At 37.0% G+C, this 19,330-nt stretch overlaps 1 protein-coding gene across 1 annotated transcript in view; it reads left to right on the top strand.

The window, feature by feature from the left end:
- Positions 1–19,330, top strand: part of TEX11 (testis expressed 11) — a 285,798-nt gene that overhangs the window by 147,655 nt on the left and 118,813 nt on the right. Inside the window, exons 14-16 of the mRNA XM_048213658.2 lie at positions 8,244–8,395; positions 11,200–11,285; positions 16,250–16,387. Of these exons, the coding sequence (XP_048069615.1) occupies positions 8,244–8,395; positions 11,200–11,285; positions 16,250–16,387 (376 nt within the window). The remainder of the gene's footprint in view (positions 1–8,243; positions 8,396–11,199; positions 11,286–16,249; positions 16,388–19,330) is intronic.

Genomic DNA, 19,330 nt, shown 5'->3' with positions numbered 1-19,330 from the left:
TAGCTCAATTTTTAACTTTTTTTTTTGTAAAGATTTTATTTATTTATTTGACAGAGAGATAGCCAGCGAGAGAGGGAACACAAGCAGGGGGAGTGGGAGAGGAAGAAGCAGGCTCCCAGCGGAGGAGCCTGATGCGGGGCTCGATCCCAGAACACTGGGATCACGCCCTGAGCTGAAGGCAGACGCCCAACGACTGCGCTACCCAGACGCTCCTCAATTTTTAACTTTTTAAGGGACCTCCACACTGTTTTCCAGAGTGGCTGTACCAACTTGCATTTCCCACCAACAATGTAGGAGGGATCCCCTTTCTCCACATCCTCTCCAGCAAATGTTGTTTCTTGCCTTGTCAATTTTTGCCATTCTAACTGGCGTAAGGTGGTATCTTAGTGTGGTTTTGATTTGAATTTCCCTGATGACTAATGATTTTGAACATTTTTTCATGTGTCTGTTAGCCATTTGTATGTCTTCATTAGAAAAGTGTCTGTTCATATCTTCTGCCCATTTTATGATTTGTTTATTTGTTTCACATGTATTGAGTTTGAGAAGTTCTTTGTAGATCTTGGATACCAGTCTTTTATCTGTAGTATCATTTGCAAATATATTCTCCCATTCCGTGGGCTGCCTCGTAGTTTTTTTGACTGTTTCCTTGGCTGTGCAGAAGCTTTTGATCTTGATGAAGTCCCACAAGTTCATTTTTTCTTTTGTTTCTCTTGCCTTTGGAGATGTGTCATGAAAAAGGTTGCTGTAGCCGATGTCGTAGAGGTTGCTACCTATACTCTCCTTTAGGATTTTGATGGATTCCTGTCTCACATCAAGGTCTTTCATCCATTTGGAGTTTATCTTTGTGTATGGTGTGAGAGAGTGGTCAAGTTTCATTCTTTTGCATGTAGCTGTCCAATTTTCCCAGCACCATTTATTGAAGAGACTGTCTTTTTTCCACTGGATGTTTTTTCCTGCTTTATCAAAGATTAGTTGCCCAAAGAGCCGAGGGTCCATTTCTGGGTTCTCTGTTCTGTTCCATTGGTCTATGTGTCTGTCTTTGTGCCAGTACCATGCTGTCTTTGTGATCACAGCTTTGTAGTATAGCTCGAAATCTGGCATTGTGATGCCCCCAGCTTTGTTTTTCCTTTTCAACAATTCCTTGGCGATTTGGGGCCTTTTCTGGTTCACACAAATTTAAGGGCTGTTTGTTCCAGTTCTTTGAAAAATGTCATTGGTATTTTGATCGGGATAGCATTGAAAGTGTAGATTGCTCTGGGTAGCATGGACGTTTTAACTGTGTTAATTCTTCCGATCCATGAGCATGGAATGTTTTTCCATCTTTTTGTGTCTTCTTCATTGTCTTTCAAGAGTGATTTATAGTTTCTAGAATATAGGTCCTTTACATCTCTGGTTAATTCCAAGGTAACGTATGATTTTTGGTGCTATTGTAAATGGGATGGATTCCTTAATTTCTCTTTCTTCAGTCTCATTTTTCATGTATAGAAATGCAACTGATTTCTGAGCATTGATTGTATCCCGCCACATTACTGAATTGCTCTATAACTTCTAATAGTTTGGGAGCGGATTCTTTTGGGTTTTCCATATAGAGTATCATGTCATCTGCGAAGAGAGACAGTTTGACTTCTTCTTTGCCGATTTGGATACCTTTTATCCCTTTTTGTTGTCTGATTGCTGTTGCAGGACTTCTAGTACTATGTTGAATAACAGTGGCGAGAGTGGGCATCCTTGTCGTGTTCCTGATCTTAAGGGAAAGGCTTCCGGCTTGTCCCCATTGAGAATGATATTCACTGTAGGCTTTTCATAGATGGTTTTTATGAAATTGAGGAATGTACCCTCTATCCCTACACTCTGAAAGGTTATAATCAGGAAAGGATGCTGTATTTTGTCAAATGCTTTTTCTGCATCTATTGAGAGAATCATATGATTTTTGGCTTTTTTCTTGTTGATAAAATCTATGACACTGATAGATTTGCGAATGTTGAACCACCCTTGCATCCCAGGGATGAATCCCACTTGGTCATGATGGATAATCCTTTTAATGTACTGTTGGATTCTATTAGCAAGGATCTGGTTGAGAATTTTATCTTGATAAAATGAATTGGCAGGTGTTTACTCTTCTTCTTTGCCTGGAAGATATTATATAGAATCGGTGTTAATTCTTCTTTAAGTATTTGGTAGAATTATTCAGTGAAACTATTTTGGCCTGGAACTTTTTTTTCAGGAATTTAAATTTTTAAATTTTTTTCATGAGTTTTTAAGTTACAAATTTAATTTCCTTAATAGTTGTAGGGTTATTAAAATTATATATTTTATACTGGTGAATTGTGTTAGTTTTGTGCTTTTGCAGGTATTGGTCCATTTCATCAGACTTGTTAAATTTAGATGCGTGGAATTGCTCATAGTGTTCTCTTGTCCTTTTGATGTATGCAAGCTTTGTAATGATATCCCGTTTCATTCCTGATATTGGTAATTTGAGTCTGGTCTCTTTTTATTTCTCAGTCAGATGGTTGTCAATTTATAAATATATATTTTTCATTTTTTAATTTGAGTATAGTTGACCACACACTGTTACATTAGTTTCAGGTGTACAGCATAGTGATTCAGTATCTTTATACCATTATGCTTTGTTCACCACAAATGTAGCTACGATCTGTCACCATAAAACACTATCACAATATCATTGACTATATTGATGCTATTCCTTTTATTCCTAGGACTTCATTCCATAACTGGAAGCCTGTATCTCCTACACCCCTTCACCCATTTTGCCCATTTACCCACCCCTTTCCCCTTGGCAGCCAACAGTTATCTGTATTTAGAGGTCTTACTCTGCTTTTTATTTGTTTATTTACTTTTTTTCTGTTTTTAGATTCTACATGTAAGTGGAATCATGTGGTATTTGTCTTTGTCTGAATTATTTCACTTGGTATAATACCCTCTAGGACCATCTATGTTGTCACAAATGGCAAGATCTCATTCCTTTTTTATGGCTGCTTAATATTCCATTGTAGCTACATATACCATATCTTCTTCATTCATATATTGGATGGACACTTAGGATGCTTCTATATCTTGGCTGTTGTGAAATATGCTGCAGTAAACACTGCAAGGGTGCATATATCTTTTTGAATTAATGTTGTTTTTCCTTTGGATAAATATCCAGTAGTGAAATTATTGGATCATATGGTATTTCTATTTTTAGTTTTTTGAGGATCCTCCATACTGTTTTCCACAACAGTTACACCAGTTTACATTCCCACCAACAGTGCACCATGGTTTCTTTTTCTCCACTTACTCACTAACACTTGTTATCTTCTAATTTGAGCCATTCGACAGGTGTAGGCTGATACCTCATTGTGGTTTTGATTTGCATTTCCATGATGATAAGTGATGTTGATCATCTTTTCATGTATCTGTTGACCATCTATATGTCTTTTTGTTACATAGATTTTGAAGAACCAGCTTCAGATTTTTTATTGATTTTTTCTATTGTTTTTTAAAATTTTATTGATTTCTGCTCTTTTATAAAGATTTTATTTATTTTGGAGAGAGAGAGAGCCCGCATACACGAGCAGGAGGAGAGTCAGAGGGGGAGGGAGAGGGAGAGAATCTCAAGCATACTCCGTGCTGAGCAGGGAGCCTGACATGGGGCTTGATCGCAGGACCCTGGGATCATGACCTGAGCCGAAGGCAGACACTTAACTGACTGAGCCACCCAGGCACCCCTGGTCCTAGTGCCTTTTATCTTTACTTTTATTGATTTACTTTGTAGCCTTTCATTGTAAGAAATCTTAGCCATGATTATTACTAATAAAAAAGAAGATGCAAACCTGTACACACACATGGACACACACACACAGCTACAAAGCACAAGAAGCAAAACATAATAGAACTAAAAGAAGAAATAAGCAAGTCCACAATTAGAGTTGGAAACTTCAACATTCTCTTTCAGAAATTCATAGAAATAGAAAAAAAGCAGCTAAGGTACATATTATCAACTCTCGGGATCTGACATTTACAGTAGATTTCATCAAACAGCAGCAGAATACACAATCTTTCCAAGTGTCCACAGAATATATGTTAAAATAGACCATATTCTGGGCCAAAAAAAAAAAAAACCTTAAGAAACTTGAAAGAAATAAAAACATAGTGTTTTTTCTGGTAACACAGATCAAATAGAAATCAATACCAGAAAGGTGATTGAGTTAAACTGAAAACAAATATCAAAATTTGTGGGATGCAGATATAGCAGCACTGAGAGGAAGTTGTTTTTTTTTTTTAAAGATTTTATTTATTTATTTGACAGAGAGGGAGAGACAGCCAGCAAGAGAGGGAACACAAAGAGGGGGAGTGGGAGAGGAGGAAGCAGGCTCCCATTGGAGGAGCCTGATGTGGGGCTCGATCCCAGAACCCCAGGATCACGCCCTGAGCCGAAGGCAGACGCTTAATGACTGAGCCACCCAGACGCCCTGGAAGTTTTTTTTTTATCATTAAAGGCTTACATTAGAAAAGAAGAAAAGTCGGGGCATCTGGGTGGCTCAGTTGGTTGGGCATTTGCCTTCTGCTCAGGTCATGATCCCAGGGTCCTGGGATTGAGCCCCACCTCGGGCTCCCTGCACAACAGGGAGCCTGCTTTTCCCTCTCCCACTACCCTGCTTGTGTACTCTCTCTATCAAATAAATAAAGAAAACCTTTTTTTTTAAATAGGCACTAGGACCAAAGTCTGAAGGAAGGACACCAGGAACAAGCTTCTAAGAGTTCCTTCCCATTAGAGTTGCAAAGGACATGCTTAATTCCTCTAGCAATGAGTATGACAACATGTGTGAACTGTTCTTTATCAGGGAGCTCATTAGAGACTAAGTCCCTAAGACTTTAAAAATGGGGATTCTCACGTAGGTACCCCTCCCTAGCACATACCAAGATTCCAGATACCATTTTGTTTGTGCAGTCTAGACACAGTGAGCCACCCTTATTATTAATGGAATGTTTTGTATCAGTGTAGGGGAACTGTTTACCAGCCAAGTGACCAGATGTCAGCCAAGGGTCAACTTTGCAAGCAGGCCTTTCTTTTTTTTTAAGCTTTTATTTAAATTCCAGTTAGTTAACATCCAGTTTAATATTAGTTTCAGGTGTACAATTTAGTGTTTCAACACTTCCATACAAGACCTGGTGCTCCGAGTACACTCCTTCATCCCCATCACCTATTTCAACCATCCCGCCCACCTGCTCTCTGGTAACCATCAATTTGTTCTCTATAGTTAAGAGTCTGTTTCTTGGTTTGCCTCTCTCTCCCTTTTTTCCCTATGCTTGTTTGTTTTATTTCTTTTTTTTTTTTAAAGATTTTTATTTATTCAACAGAGATAGAGACAGCCAGCGAGAGAGGGAACACAAGCAGGGGGAGTGGGAGAGGAAGAAGCAGGCTCCCAGCGGAGGAGCCTGATGTGGGGCTCGATCCCATAACGCCAGGATCATGCCCTGAGCCGAAAGCAGATGCTTAACAACTGAGCCACCCAGGCGCCTCTTGTTAAATTTTTTTTTAAATTCTGAGAAAATACACATAACATAAAATTCATCATCTTAACTTTTTAAGTGTCTGGTTCACTAGTGTTAAGTACATTTGCATTGTTTTGCAACCAATTTCCAGAGCCCTCTTTTCATTTTGCAAAACTGAATCTCTGTGCCCACTGAACAATAACTCCTGAGTCCCCCCGGTCCTCCAGTCCTTTGCATACACTAATCTACTTTCTGTCTCTATGAATGACTGGTATAGGTACCCCATATTAGTGAAATTGTACAGTATTTGTCTTTTTCTGACTGGTGTATATCACTTAGCATAATGTTCTCAGAGTTCAACCATTTTGTAGCTTGTATCAGAATTCCCTCCCTTTTAAAAGGTGGATAATATTCCATTGTATGTATATACTACATTTCATTTATTCATTCCTCCACTGATGGAGACTTGGGCTACTTCCACCTTTTGGCTATTGTGAATAATGCTATGAACATGGGTGTACAAATACTTCTTTGAGACCCCGCTTTCAGTTATTTGGGGTTTATACCCAGAAACAGAATTACTGGATCATATGGAAATCCTGTTTTTAATTTTTTAAAGAAATTGCTATATTGCTTTCCATAATGTCTGTATCATTTTACATTTCCCATCAATAGTACACAAGGTTTCAAATTTTTTCACATCCTTGCCAACACTTTTGTTTGTTTTGATAGTAGCCGTCCTGATGGGTGTAAGGTGGTATCTCATTGTGGTTTTGATTTGCATTTCCCTAATGATTTGTGATGTTGATTATCTTTTCATGTGATTATTACCATTTATATATCTTTTTTTGGAGAAATATCTATTCAAGTTTTTGCCAGTTTTTGAATCAGGTTGTTTGCTTTTTGTTGTTGAGTTTTAGGATCTCTTTATAATTCTGGATATTAACCGTGTATCAGATATGATTTGCAAATATTTTCTCCATATTATTCCATAAATAGACTATTTCACTGTTGTATCCTTTAATACACAAAAGGTTTTAATTTTAATGTAGTCCAGTTTAGCTATTTTTGTTTCTGTTACCTCTGATTTTGGTGTCATATCCAAGAAATTATTACCAAATCCAATGTTATGAAGATTTTCCCCTATGTTTCTTTTTTTTTTGTTTTTAAGATTTTATTTATTCAGGGGCGCCTGGTGGCTCAGTTGGTTAAGTGTCTGCCTTCGGCTCAGGTCAGGATCCCAGGGTCCTGGGATTGAGTCCCCACATTGGGCTCCCTGCTCAGCGGGGATCCTGCTTCTCCCTCTCCCTTCTGCCTGCTTGTGCTCTCTCTCCCTCTCTCTGACAAATGAATAAATAAAATCTTTATTTAAGAAATAAGATTTGTCAGAGAGAGGGAGAGAGAGCACAAACAGGCAGAGGGAGGGAGAGAAGCAGGCAGAGGGAGAAGCAGGCTCCCCACTGAGCAAGGATCCCAATGCGGGACTCAATCCCAGGACCCTGGGATCATGACCTCAGTTGAAGGCAGACGCTTAACTGACTGAGCCACCCAGGCATCCCTCCTCTATGTTTTCTTCTAAAAGCTTTAAACTTTAGTTCTTCTGTTTAGGTCAGTTTGATCCATTTTCAGTTCATTTTTGTATATGGCATAATATAAACGTCCAATTTCATTCTTTTGCATATGGATATCCATTTGTCCCCACACCATTTGTTGAATAGACTGTTCTTACCCCCACTGAATGGTCTTGACACCCTTGTTGAAAATATTTGATTATATATGTGACATTTTATTTCCGAACTCTATTTTATTCCATTGGTGTATCTATCTGTCTTTATGCAAGTACCACACTGTTTTGATTACCTTAGCAGTAAATTTTGAAACCAGGAATTGCTAGTTTTTCATCTTTGTTTAGAGTCCCTTGTGATTCCATATGAATTTTAAGGAAGAATTTTCCATTTCTGCAAAAAAATGTCATTGGGATTTTCATAGGGTTTACATTTAATCTATAGATTGCTTTGGTAGTATTGGCATCTTAACAATATTAAGTCTTCCAATCCATGAACTATTTGCATTTTTAAATAATCAGAATATACTGGTGTACTATTTGTGTAATCAAGCATAAATAAAATTTTTAAAAGGAGTTGTTGGCAGAGGGAACTGGTAAATTTCTTTTTTCTCTTTCAGTTTTGTTGAGATATAATTGACATTCAGCACTGTATAAGTTTAAGGTGTCTATCATAATGGCTTAAGGTGGTCAAGAGGTACAGACCTCCAGTTCAAAGATAAATAAATATTGGGGATGTAATATACAACATGACTGTAGTTAACTCTACTGTATGGTATATTTGAAAGTTACTAAGAGAGTAGATCCTAAACGTTCTCATCACAAGGGACTAGTAAATTTCTAATGTCAGTTCCTGTGTCTTTACTGGATCTCATGTTCTAATTTTTATAAATTGGCATCAGTTCTAGAGGCAAAAACATAAATTAGATATTAGGAGAGAGATGATTATCTGATTATAGGTGTTCATGATAAGAAAATGTTTGTGGCTTAATAAATTAAACAGAAATTGAATTAAATAGTTTATTGTTAACAAATAGTCTTATTTAGAGATTTGATGATATTACCTAAGCTCAGATACAGTTTTATCTTGCATGTTTTGAGCATTCTCAAATAAACTTTAGTCCCATTGATCAAAAACCAGTTATTCTATTCATGCCATTTAAAATTGTGTCTCATTGAACAGAGAGGCTGTTGGGTTTTATTTCATGAAGATTATCTGTGAACGTTTTAAGTCATCAGAAAATATTGGAAAAGCTCTACTGCTCCACATTGACATGCTTTTACAAAGAAAGGAAGAACTGCTTGCCAAGGAGAAGATTGAAGAAATAATTTTAGGTCAGTAGGATTTCTGCAGGTTTTATCTTTTTTTACTTTTATTTTTTTAAGATTTTATTTATTTGTCAGAGAGAGAGGGAGAGAGAGCACACTAGCAGGGGGAGCAGCAGGCAGAGGGGGAAGCTGGCTCCCCGCTGAGCAAGGAACCCAATGTGGGACTCGATCCCAGGACCCTGGGATCATGACCTGAGCCGAAGGCAGATACTTAACTGACTGAACCACCCAGGCATCTGTTCTGCACGTTTTAGAAAGGTGTTAATATGCGTATAATTCTTAGATATCAGAATAGTGGCAAAATTCTTAGGTCAGTGGATTCCTTTTCCTCACTTCCTTTTTTCCTCCCTAATAACCATTAGCGGTAACACCTCACTGATCCCGATTCCACAAGTTAGAATGAGAAACAGCAAAAATAGCAAAACATCAGCAAAAACAGACAAACCTCCGAGCTTAAATCTCTAGTGTAGTGAAAAATTGTGAGGTTAGAGGCCTAAGTTCATGGTTTCGGTGTGATCTCAAATAAGCTGTGTGCCTTCTGGCAAGTTAATAACATCCCTGGATCTTGTTTTTTTCTAACTATAAAACAGAGGTTGTGTAATATATTGCTAGTTTTTAACTTCCTTTTTAACCCCAGCATCCTTTTTGTCATGCAATCTTATGTGAACCCAGTCCCAAATAGAATAGACTAGAGTTTCTCTGTTAAAGCAGAGATGTAGAACCAAATTTCAGCATTCCCCTAACCCCCTACCTCTGTAGAACTCTATACCCTGAAGAACACAGATAGTATGATCCCTTTCTTGGAAAATTCTCACCCCAATACATCCTTGCAATTCTACACATATACAGAGATATAACAGGAGTGGTAGTCACTAAATGTTAATACTGGGATTTATTCTGAGTGATGGCATTTTAGGTGACTTGTTGAATTCTTTCATTTTTTAAAAAGATTTTATGTATTTATTTTTCGAGAGAGAGAGACAGAGGAAGAGAGAGAGAGAGAGGAGGAACAGAGGGAGAGAGACAAGTAGACTCCATGCTGAGCATGAGCGTGATATGGGGCTCGATCTCATGACCTCGAGACTTTGACCTGAGGCAAAATCAAGAGTCAGATGTTCAACTGACTGAGCCACTCAGGGCCCCTGCTTTCTTTATATTCTACCATAATTCTTGAATTTTTACAAATATATATCATGTTTTTATAAAAACAGTCATTGATTTTTTTAAAAGGAAATCTTTTGAGTAGATAATCTCTAAGAGCCTTTTAACTCTAGATTGTATGAGCCATATTTTATTGATAATATGCTCCCTATAGACCCTGACTAAGAATCCAGTTATTTGTAGACCCAATTTTGATAAGTTTGATATCTGGTTTTTCCACCCCTTAACATTTTAGTGGTAGCATATTACAAAGAGAGAAAAAGGGTTTACAGGGAAATACATAGATAATCTGACCACAAGGGAGGAGAAAACTCTACAAATTTTATAAAACAGTTTCAAATATTTTTAAAAATATAACAATCTGTGCTATATAATAGTTCTCAAAGTCATCACTGTGATATAATAGTACAACAAAATACAATAGTTGTTAGTGTTATTGACCTTGAATGGGCCAGCAAAGATTAAATTGTGCTTCAGAAAAATAGAAAGGACATTTAGAAAAACATAATTTAGGGGTGCCTGGGTGGCTTAGTTGGTTAAGTGTCTGACTGTTGATTTTGGCTCAAATCAAGGTCTCAGGGTGAGATCAAGCCCCCACGTCAGGTTCCATGTTCACTGGGGAGTCTGCTTCTCTCTCTCTGTCCCTCTCCCTCTGCCCCTCCCCCTGCTCATGCTCTACTGCTCTCTCTCAATCAAATAAATAAAAAAAAGAAAAACCTAATTTATAAAACATAATTTTTAGAAAAATTAAGAACTTTAATGAAATAATTTAGACTTTTCAAAATAAAAAATGTTTTATTTTTAATGAATGTTAACTGTCATCTAACTAGAAAATGTGTTTATCCAGAATGACTAGTTTTCCTAGTATTATAGTTAACCAGTTTTATTGTGATATTGAATTATAAACTTTACTCTCAAAGTCATGTAATATTTTAAGTAGGTACATTAAATAGCATTTTACTCTCATGTGAGTAACTTTATCTAAGCTATGGAACAAATTATGTCTGCTGACTGGTCTGGAAGGTCAGAGACTCATAGTGTTCTTATCAAGACTTCTGTGGAAATCAGTAGTGCCAAGAAGAGAAGGGGGTATAGAATTCTATTACAGTTTAAACTTTACCTTAATGTGTGCTAATGTGTTTGAACCCTGTAAATGTCTAGACCAGAAACAATCAGACATGAGTTACAATTTAAAGTAATAAAGTTTATGTGTAAACATGGCCTTAAAGTATTTTACAAAGGCTTTAAGGTATAATTGGCCTTTCTTGTGAACTTGATCTGATCTTGTTAGTACATAATAATATAAACACTTCTTATTAACGATTTTTAGCATTGCTGTCTGTTCATTCAAAATAACATTAAAGCACCAGATGATGATCAAATTTGGAATGTGGAAAATACGTTAAAAAGAGACTAAGCTGGAAAACTACCAGAAATTGATAGGCGAATTACTGTGATTCTAGCAAACTCTGATTGTATTATATAATCAGTTTTGCTAGTAAACTTAAAATTGATGATGAAAACCTGTCCGAATGTGATTGTGTTTATAGCCATTACGTAAAGATTATAGGTTCTGAATATAGTTAGTGCTCTTATTTAATGTAATAGATCTTGATTTTTGTTTTTAGAGCTTCGGTTTTTATTTTCAGGTCAGCAAACAGGAAGACAATTGACAACAGAATTAGTGAGCTGTTTACACAACATTTTGTGGAAAAAAGCTGCCAGAAGTTTTGAGGTTTGGGAAGAATCTATTTTCATTCTTTATATTCTTTCTCTACCCTAACAAATAAGTGTGGTCACTATAAAAATCATAGAGCATCAAATATTTTAATAATCTCTCTGTTTAGGTACTATCTATGTATTAAGTATTCATAATGTAGAATGTTAATGGGCATTGAATAAGAATTCATTTAAAACTACTAAGCTTGGTTCATCCCCATTGGAAGCTCACAGTTGTAGGGAAATGACATGTCTGATATTAAGATATAGGAAAGCAATTTATTTTAACATGACAAAGAAGAAAGTCAGAGCTTCATTCCCTTTAAAACACTATGATTCGGAGCACAGAGGATTTGTAGGGCAGTGAAAATACTTTGTATTTCGATATGTGATGATGGATACTTGTCATCATACATTTGTGTAAGCCCGTAGAATATACTATACCAAGAGTGAACTCTAATGTAAACTATGGACTTTGGGTGATTATAATGTGTCCATGTAAGTTCATCAATTGTAATAAATGTACCACTTTGGTACATTTGGTAGAGGATGTTGATAAAGTTTGAGACCTGTGTGTGGCAGGAAGTATATAGCCAGTCTCTGTACATTCCCCTCAGTTTTGCTGTGAACCTAAAACTGCGCTTAAAAAAAAGTTGTGCAATTTAAAAATGCCAAAAAGTGGTAATTTTTTTTCTTTACAAAACAGTCCAGGTTTACTGTGGAAAAAAAATTGAAACTTCAGATAAGTTTTTTTTGTTTGTTTGTTTTTTGTTTTTTGTTTTTTTTTTTTAAGAGAGAGTAAAGAATAAGGGCACCTGGCTAGCTCATTTGTTAGAGCATGTGACTCTTGATCTCAGGATCACGAGTTCAAGCCCCATGTTGGGTGTAGAGCTTATCTAAAAAAAAAAAAAAAAGAAAGAAAAGAAGAAAGTAAAAAATAGTCGAGAGCACAGGCAATAATTTCTCAGACATCGGCTGTGGCAACACTTTTCTAGACATGTCTCTTGAGGCAAGGGAAACAAAAGCAAAAATAAACTATTGGGACTGCATCAAAATAAAAAAAATTCTGCACAGCAAAGGAAGTAATCAACAAAGCTAAAAGGCATCCAATTGAATGGGAGAAGATATTTGCAAATGATAGATCCGATAAAGGGTTAGTATCCAAAATATATGAAGAACTGATACAACTCAACAACACCTGCCCCCAAAATAATCCAATTAAAAAATGAGCAGAAGACATGAACAGACATTTCTTCAAAGACATCCAGATGGCCAACAGACACATGAAAAGAGGCTCAGCATCACTCATCACCAGGGAAATGCAAATCAAAACTACAATGAGATACCACCTCACACCTGTCAGAATGGCTAAAATCAAAAAGACAAGAAACAACAGGTGTTGGTGAGGATGCGGAGAAAAAGGAATCCTCTTTCACTGTTGGTGGGAATGCAAACAAGTGCAGCTACTCCAGGAAACAGTATAGAAATTCCTCAAAAAAGTTAACAATAGAATTGTCCTATGATCCAGTAATCACGCTACTAGGTATCTCCTCCAAAAATACGAAAGCACTAACTCAAAGGGATACACGTGCCTTTATGTTTATAGCAGCATTATTTACAACAGCCCAGTTATGGAAGTAGCCCAAGTGTCCATTGATAGATGAATGGATAAAGAAGATGTGGTATATATATACATGGAATATTAGACATAAAATGGAATATTAGAATATTATACATAATGGAATAGATTATTAGACATAAAAATGAATGAAATCTTGCCATTTGCAATGACATGCATGGAGCTAGAGAGTATTATGCTAAGTGAAATCAGAGAAAGACAAATACCATATAGTTTCACTCATATGTGGAATTTAAGAAACAAAACAAATGAGCAAAGGAAAAAAAAAAGAAAGACAAACCAAGAAACAAATTCTTAACTATAGAGAACAAACTGATGATTACCAAAAGGTAGGTGTATAGGGGGAATGGGTGAAATAGGTGATTGGGATTTAGGAGTGCAGTTCTCTTGATGAGCACGGGGTGATGTATGGAATTGTTGAAGCACTGCATTGTACACCTGAAACTAATAGAACACTGTATGCTAACTATACTGGAATTAAAATAAAAACTTAATTTAAAAAATGGGATGTACCATTAAAAAAAGTTGTGATGGATTTCTACTTCTAACCAAAATGTAGTAGAGATCATATTTATGTGCTTGCCTGAATAATTGCTTGCCCCACTGATGACCTCCCTCCAAAAAAAAGAAAAAAACAAGACAAAATAAATGAAAAAGTGGTTTTTGAGACACTGGATATCAGGCAATGGAGAGTAATGTTTGGGTGGTAGGAAATAAACAAGGTGAGTACTTCACTTGTGCAGCTTGCTCCCTCGAGTTTCCAGGCTGTAGCACAAGAAGAGGAACTGAATTGGATCCTAGTAGTCTTCCTAACTTAAGGAGATGGAGCAAAGAGTCTAGGGAGACCAAAGCAGCTAGAGTTCATAAGACAGAGTATCAGGGAGGAGAGCACACAGCTCAGAAAGAGACCTCCGGCAGTCAGAGAGTCCTCCTCCCTTGTTTAGCCAAATACTAATTAGGACAATATGGGATGAAAGTACCTGGAGCCAGGGGGGAATAACCATCTAAAAATATTAGTGGGAACAGGCACCTGGCACTCACAAAGATCTGGGAATAGAGCCTGTTCATACTAGCCAGACAGAAAAACCTCTAATTCATGGGGCGTTGGGTAGAAAACTCAGACGGATCTTGTCTAAGTAGTGGGGAATAATTAGTTCTGCACCGAACATTGTTCCAGACCTACCAAAAATATCAAAAGTATGACCTGAAAGGATGAAATTGATCCAAATAAGCCTAATTGCTTCCCAGAGTAGAGGTGAAGAATATTTATCAGAATACCGAACTATCCAGCACCCAACAAATGTTTAGCTAGACTAACCAAGAAAAAGTGGGGAAAAAAAAGATAGTGGACTCAAACAAATAGAATTAGAAATGAAAGGAGAGACATTACAACTGATACCACAGAAATACAAAGGATTATAAGAAACTATAGTGAACAATTATGTGACAACAAATTGGATAATTTAGAAGAAATGCATAAATTTCTAGAAACATACAACCTACCTAGACTGAATCATGAACATAGAAAATGTGAACAGATGAATGAGTAAGGAGATTGAATCATTAATCAGAAGTCTCCCAGTAAGTAAGCCCAGGACTAAATCGTTTTACGGGTAAATTCTACCAAACATTTGAAGAAGAATTAATGCTAATTATTCTCAAACTCAAACTTCAAAATTCAGTTATACAACCTAGTATAGCTATAGTCAGCTATAGTCACCATGTCATACATTAGATCCTCAGACCTTTTTCATTTTTTAACTGAAAGTTTGTACCCTTTTACCAACCTCTCCCGATTTCCCCTACCCTCCAGCCCCTCCCAACCACTATTCTAATCTCTGTTTCTAGACTTTAACTGGTTTTTTTTTTCAGATTCCACATGTAAGTGATAACATGAAATATTTGTCTTTCTCTGGCTTATTTCACCTAGCATACCTTATCACAAATGGCAGGATGCCCCCTCTTTTTTATGGCCAAATAATATTCCATTGTGTACATATACCATATTTTCTTTTTCCACTCATCAGTAAATGGACACTTAGGTTGTTTCCATACGTTGGCTATTGTGAATATTGCTGCAGTGAACATGGGAGTAGAGATATCTCTTTCAAATAATGACATGGGATTGCTGGATCATATGGTAGTTCTAATTTTTTAATTTCTTGAGAAACTTCCATACTGTTTTCCACGGTAACCCTACCATTTTACATTCCCACCAGCAGTGTACAACTTCCCTTTTCTCCACATCTTCACTAGCATTTGTTATCCCTTGTCTGTTTGAGGATAGCAACTGTAATAGTTATGAGATGATATCTCATTGTGGTTTTGATTTGCATTTTCCAGATGATTAGTAATGTTGAGCACCTTTTCTTCTACCTTTTGACCATTTGTGTGTCTTCTTTTTTTTTAAGATTTATTTATGTATTTGAGAGAGAGAGAGAGCATGAGCAGGGGGAGGGACAGAGGGAGAGAGGAGAGAGAGAATCCTCAAACAGACTCCCAGCTGAGCGTGGAGCCCGACTTGGGCCTTGATCTCACAACCCTGAGCTCATGACCTTCAGCCAAAATCAAGAGTCGAATGCTTGGGGCGCCTGGGTGGCTCAGTTGGTTTAAGCATCTGCCTTCAGCTCATCGTGATCCCCGGGTCCTGAGATTGAGCACCATATCAGGGGCGGGGGTGTCCCCGCTCAGCAGGGAGCCTGCTTCTCCCTCTCCTTTTCCCCCTGCTTGTGCTCGCTCTCTTTCTGTCAAATAAATAAATTAAGTCTTAAAAAAATAATTGAATGCTTAACTGACTGAGTCATCCAGGCGCCCCTGTATGTCTTCTTCAGAAAAATGTCTATTCAGGTCCTTTGCCCATTTTTAAATTGGGTTTTTTTCTTTTTTCTTTTTTCTTTTTCTTTTTCCTTTTTCTTTTTCTTCTTTCTTTCTTTCTTTCTTTCTTTCTTTCTTTCTTTCTTTCTTTCTTTCTTTCTTTCTTTCTTTCTATTGAGTTGTAGGAGTTCCTTGTATATTTTGGATGTTAACCCTCTATTGAATATGTGGTTTGCAGATATTTTCTCCCATCCCATAGGTTGCCTTTTAATTTTGTTGATGGTTTCTGTGAAATTTCTAATGTGGGGAAAGAAGAGAGAATATTGATTGCCACTTAATCTGTAACTTTTACTGATCTAGACAGATCATAAAATGCACTTAGAACTCACCTAGAGAGGGTATTGTGTTTTGGTTGCCTAAAAAAGAAAATAATGCAATTTTTTGTTTTTTTCTAGAAGTGACTTAGAAAAATTAAGGTCAAATGTAGAGATATCGCTGTAATTTTGTTATTTCTTTTCAACCTTTAGGTACAAAATTATGCTGATGCCCTAAACTGGTACTATTATTCTCTGAGATTTTATGCAACTGATCAAACAGATCTGGACTTCGCCAAGCTGCGGAGGAACATGGCTTCCTGTTACCTACATTTGAAACAATTTGATAAGGTCCTTTGATTTATCTATTTTTCAAAGGCAGGAAGTGTTATGTGCAGTTGCAGAGAGAGAGATACAGTTTGGTGTGTCTTCTTGGCTACTAGGTTAAGATGTCTGAGAGTTCCTTCATACAAGATAAACTCAAATTGATATTTTCCTGATTTGTACACTGTAAACATGGCTGATTGGTTCTTCCCAGAAAGAGAGAAATTGAAAAATCATTAATTCCATTACTTACTGGGTTTTTGGGGCACCCTTTTCTGAAAAGTAATATATCATTGGAACTTGTGAACAAAGTTGTCTGCTACTAACCATCTGCAATATTGTCCTTTGAAGCAGACTAAATTATAAGGTACACTTTTATTGGTCAAACATTCAGTGTGGGAAAATACTCAGATAAATTGGCTGTTCTTTTATGTACTGGGTTACCTGTTGCCTGTCCAGCTATTTTAGAAAATGTTTAGCAACTGATTGTTTTTCAGAACAAAATTCTAGGAGGTGAGTGAGATAAAAACTTATTTAAGGATCAAGCCATTCATACTTCCCAGAGCAATTGGGACATTTCTTTTTTTGGGTATCATATAGTATGCACTTAAGTGGGGAAAGGTATTGGCTTGTGGAAGGACAAGTGTGGACCCAGATAAAATATGAAGGCTTTTGTTGCTTTTCAGGTTTTAATGACAAGTTTAGGGGAAAATACGTGATTACTGGTTGTAATTCCAGACATTTCCTTTGAGTTTTTGTTTACTTTGAGGGGTGGTTTATTTGACTAAATACTTCAGATTTTCTTTCAAAAGAATATTTACCATTTAGTTTGTATATTAAAAATGTATAGTTCTAGAAGAGAAGTTGAAATGTTACTTTTAGTTCATGATATTTCAGCACAGCCTAGCATTTAAGCGTTTCAGAAAGGTAGTTAACGCTACTGTTTACTTAAAGACCTGAAAAAAAAGATTATCGCACAGGTTTTGTTACCTCATTCATTATATTTCTGCGTAAGATGCCATTAACTATTTCAGAAAGATAGTTGTTTACTTAAAGACATAAAGAAGGTGATCAGAAAGTTACTGTAACTTTCATGATTTATGTTGGCCTGGTAGTTTGGGAGGGACCTGGACTTGGAGTGAGACATGCCATTTCGATGAATGCATTTTCAGGCCAAGGAAGGGTATCTGTTCTGCAATCTGTTCAGCTAATGCAGATAGAGTACAGCACAAGACACCGTGATAGTCTCTGAGGTTACAGACATGAACAAGACGTAGTTGCCTCTGACTCAACCAAGCAGCTAGCCTCAGGGTATCCTAATGGGCGGATATTTAAAGATTTTATATATTTGAGAGCGAGCGAGCACGCATGCATGAGCGGGGGTGGGTGAAGGGCAGAGGGAAAGGGAGAAGTGGACTCCCCATTGAGCAGGGAGCCCAACGTGAGGCTCCATCCCAGGACCCTGAGATCATGACCTGAGCCAAAGCCAGATGCTTAACCGACTGAGCCACCCAGGCATCCCTAGAATCGGAGGCTGTTTTTAAGAGTGGAGGTCAGGCATAGGGGACCAGGCTGGGATGCAGTTACTGGAATTGGAGTAGATACAGTCTTTCAGGACTTGAAGCAGTGCTGCTTTTTTTTTTCTTAAGTAGTGTCTACACCTGATGTGGGGCTTGAACTCATGACACTGAGATCCAGAGTCACATGCTCCACCGATTGAGCCAGCTAGGCACCCTGAAACAGTGCTTCTTAAGTCTCCTCTAATTAATGTCAAATTTGATCTTAGAGCCTAATATAGGACTAAGCCTATAATTTGGAGGAGGAAAAGAAGAGGAGAGCAGGAAACTGGGCATGTCCTAATAGTGTATACTCAGTGTGTGATTATATCATTTAAGGCCAGATTGGTGGTGAAGCCAAAAGTTATTCTCAGTATGTTCATTGTTAATTACTGTTAGTGTATTTTTCTCTTTCATTCTTCCTGTCTTGAACTTAGCAGGCACTGATTTGGTACCCTCCATATATAAGGAATACTCTTCTATGCACTCAGACAGATAGAAAGATGAAAAGAAATTACACAATCCATTATATTTTACTGTTTTACTGTTCCCCCCTTCCCTTGTTAATTTTCATTGCTTTTTTCCCCACTCCTTCCCTTGAGCTATTTGAACATTGTTCAGAAAAATTTATGAAACCATGTTTACTGAATCTGCTAAAATTGCAGGGTTTTTCAGCTAGGTACTCAATAAAACTGACTCTTATTAACTTTCTGTCATATTCCTCACAGTGGTGATTCCAAAATTTTTTGTCCTTAAGCCACCATGCCTTACTCTTCCCTTTAGCAAAAAACTGTATCTTGTAATTTTCTGAACTTGTAGCCACTCACATAAACTTCATCAACTTCTCCTTGCTTTACTCTTCCTTTCTTCTTATCTCGTAAAAAGAACTTTCTCTGGGGACCTTCTCTACAAATCTCAACTTTAGCTCTTTAATATTTCTCTCTCAACTGTTTCTTTCCCCATCACTACAATTATTTTGACATCTTTATTCAAAAACCCTCCTTCAGTCTTGTCATACTACTCAAATTACAGTTCTTTGTCCTTCCTTTCACCAAACTTTTTAACCTAAAATTACTGCTGATATTTTTCAGTGTCCCTTTATTTAAAAAATATGTATTGACTATCTACTATATGTTAAGTACTGTCTTAGGCATTGGAGTGTAGTAATGAACAAAATAGACAAAAACACCTATACCCAGGCAGTTTATCATTCTACTAGGAGAGACAGAAAATAAAAAGGTGAATATTACAGAGGTCAGCAAAATTTCTGTGAAGAACCACTTAGTAAATATTTTAGGTTTTCTACACCATACAGTCTCTGTTGCAACTATTCGACTCAGCTGTTGTACCATGAAAACAGCCATAGACCATGTATAAACAAATTGGCATGGCTGTGTTCCAATACAACTTTATT

This window comes from Ursus arctos, chromosome X (assembly GCF_023065955.2).
Source record: "Ursus arctos isolate Adak ecotype North America chromosome X, UrsArc2.0, whole genome shotgun sequence".
NCBI classification, from domain to species: domain Eukaryota; kingdom Metazoa; phylum Chordata; class Mammalia; order Carnivora; family Ursidae; genus Ursus; species Ursus arctos.
The sequence above is the reverse complement of the archived record's forward strand: the minus strand, read 5'-3'. Positions and strand labels throughout refer to the sequence as shown.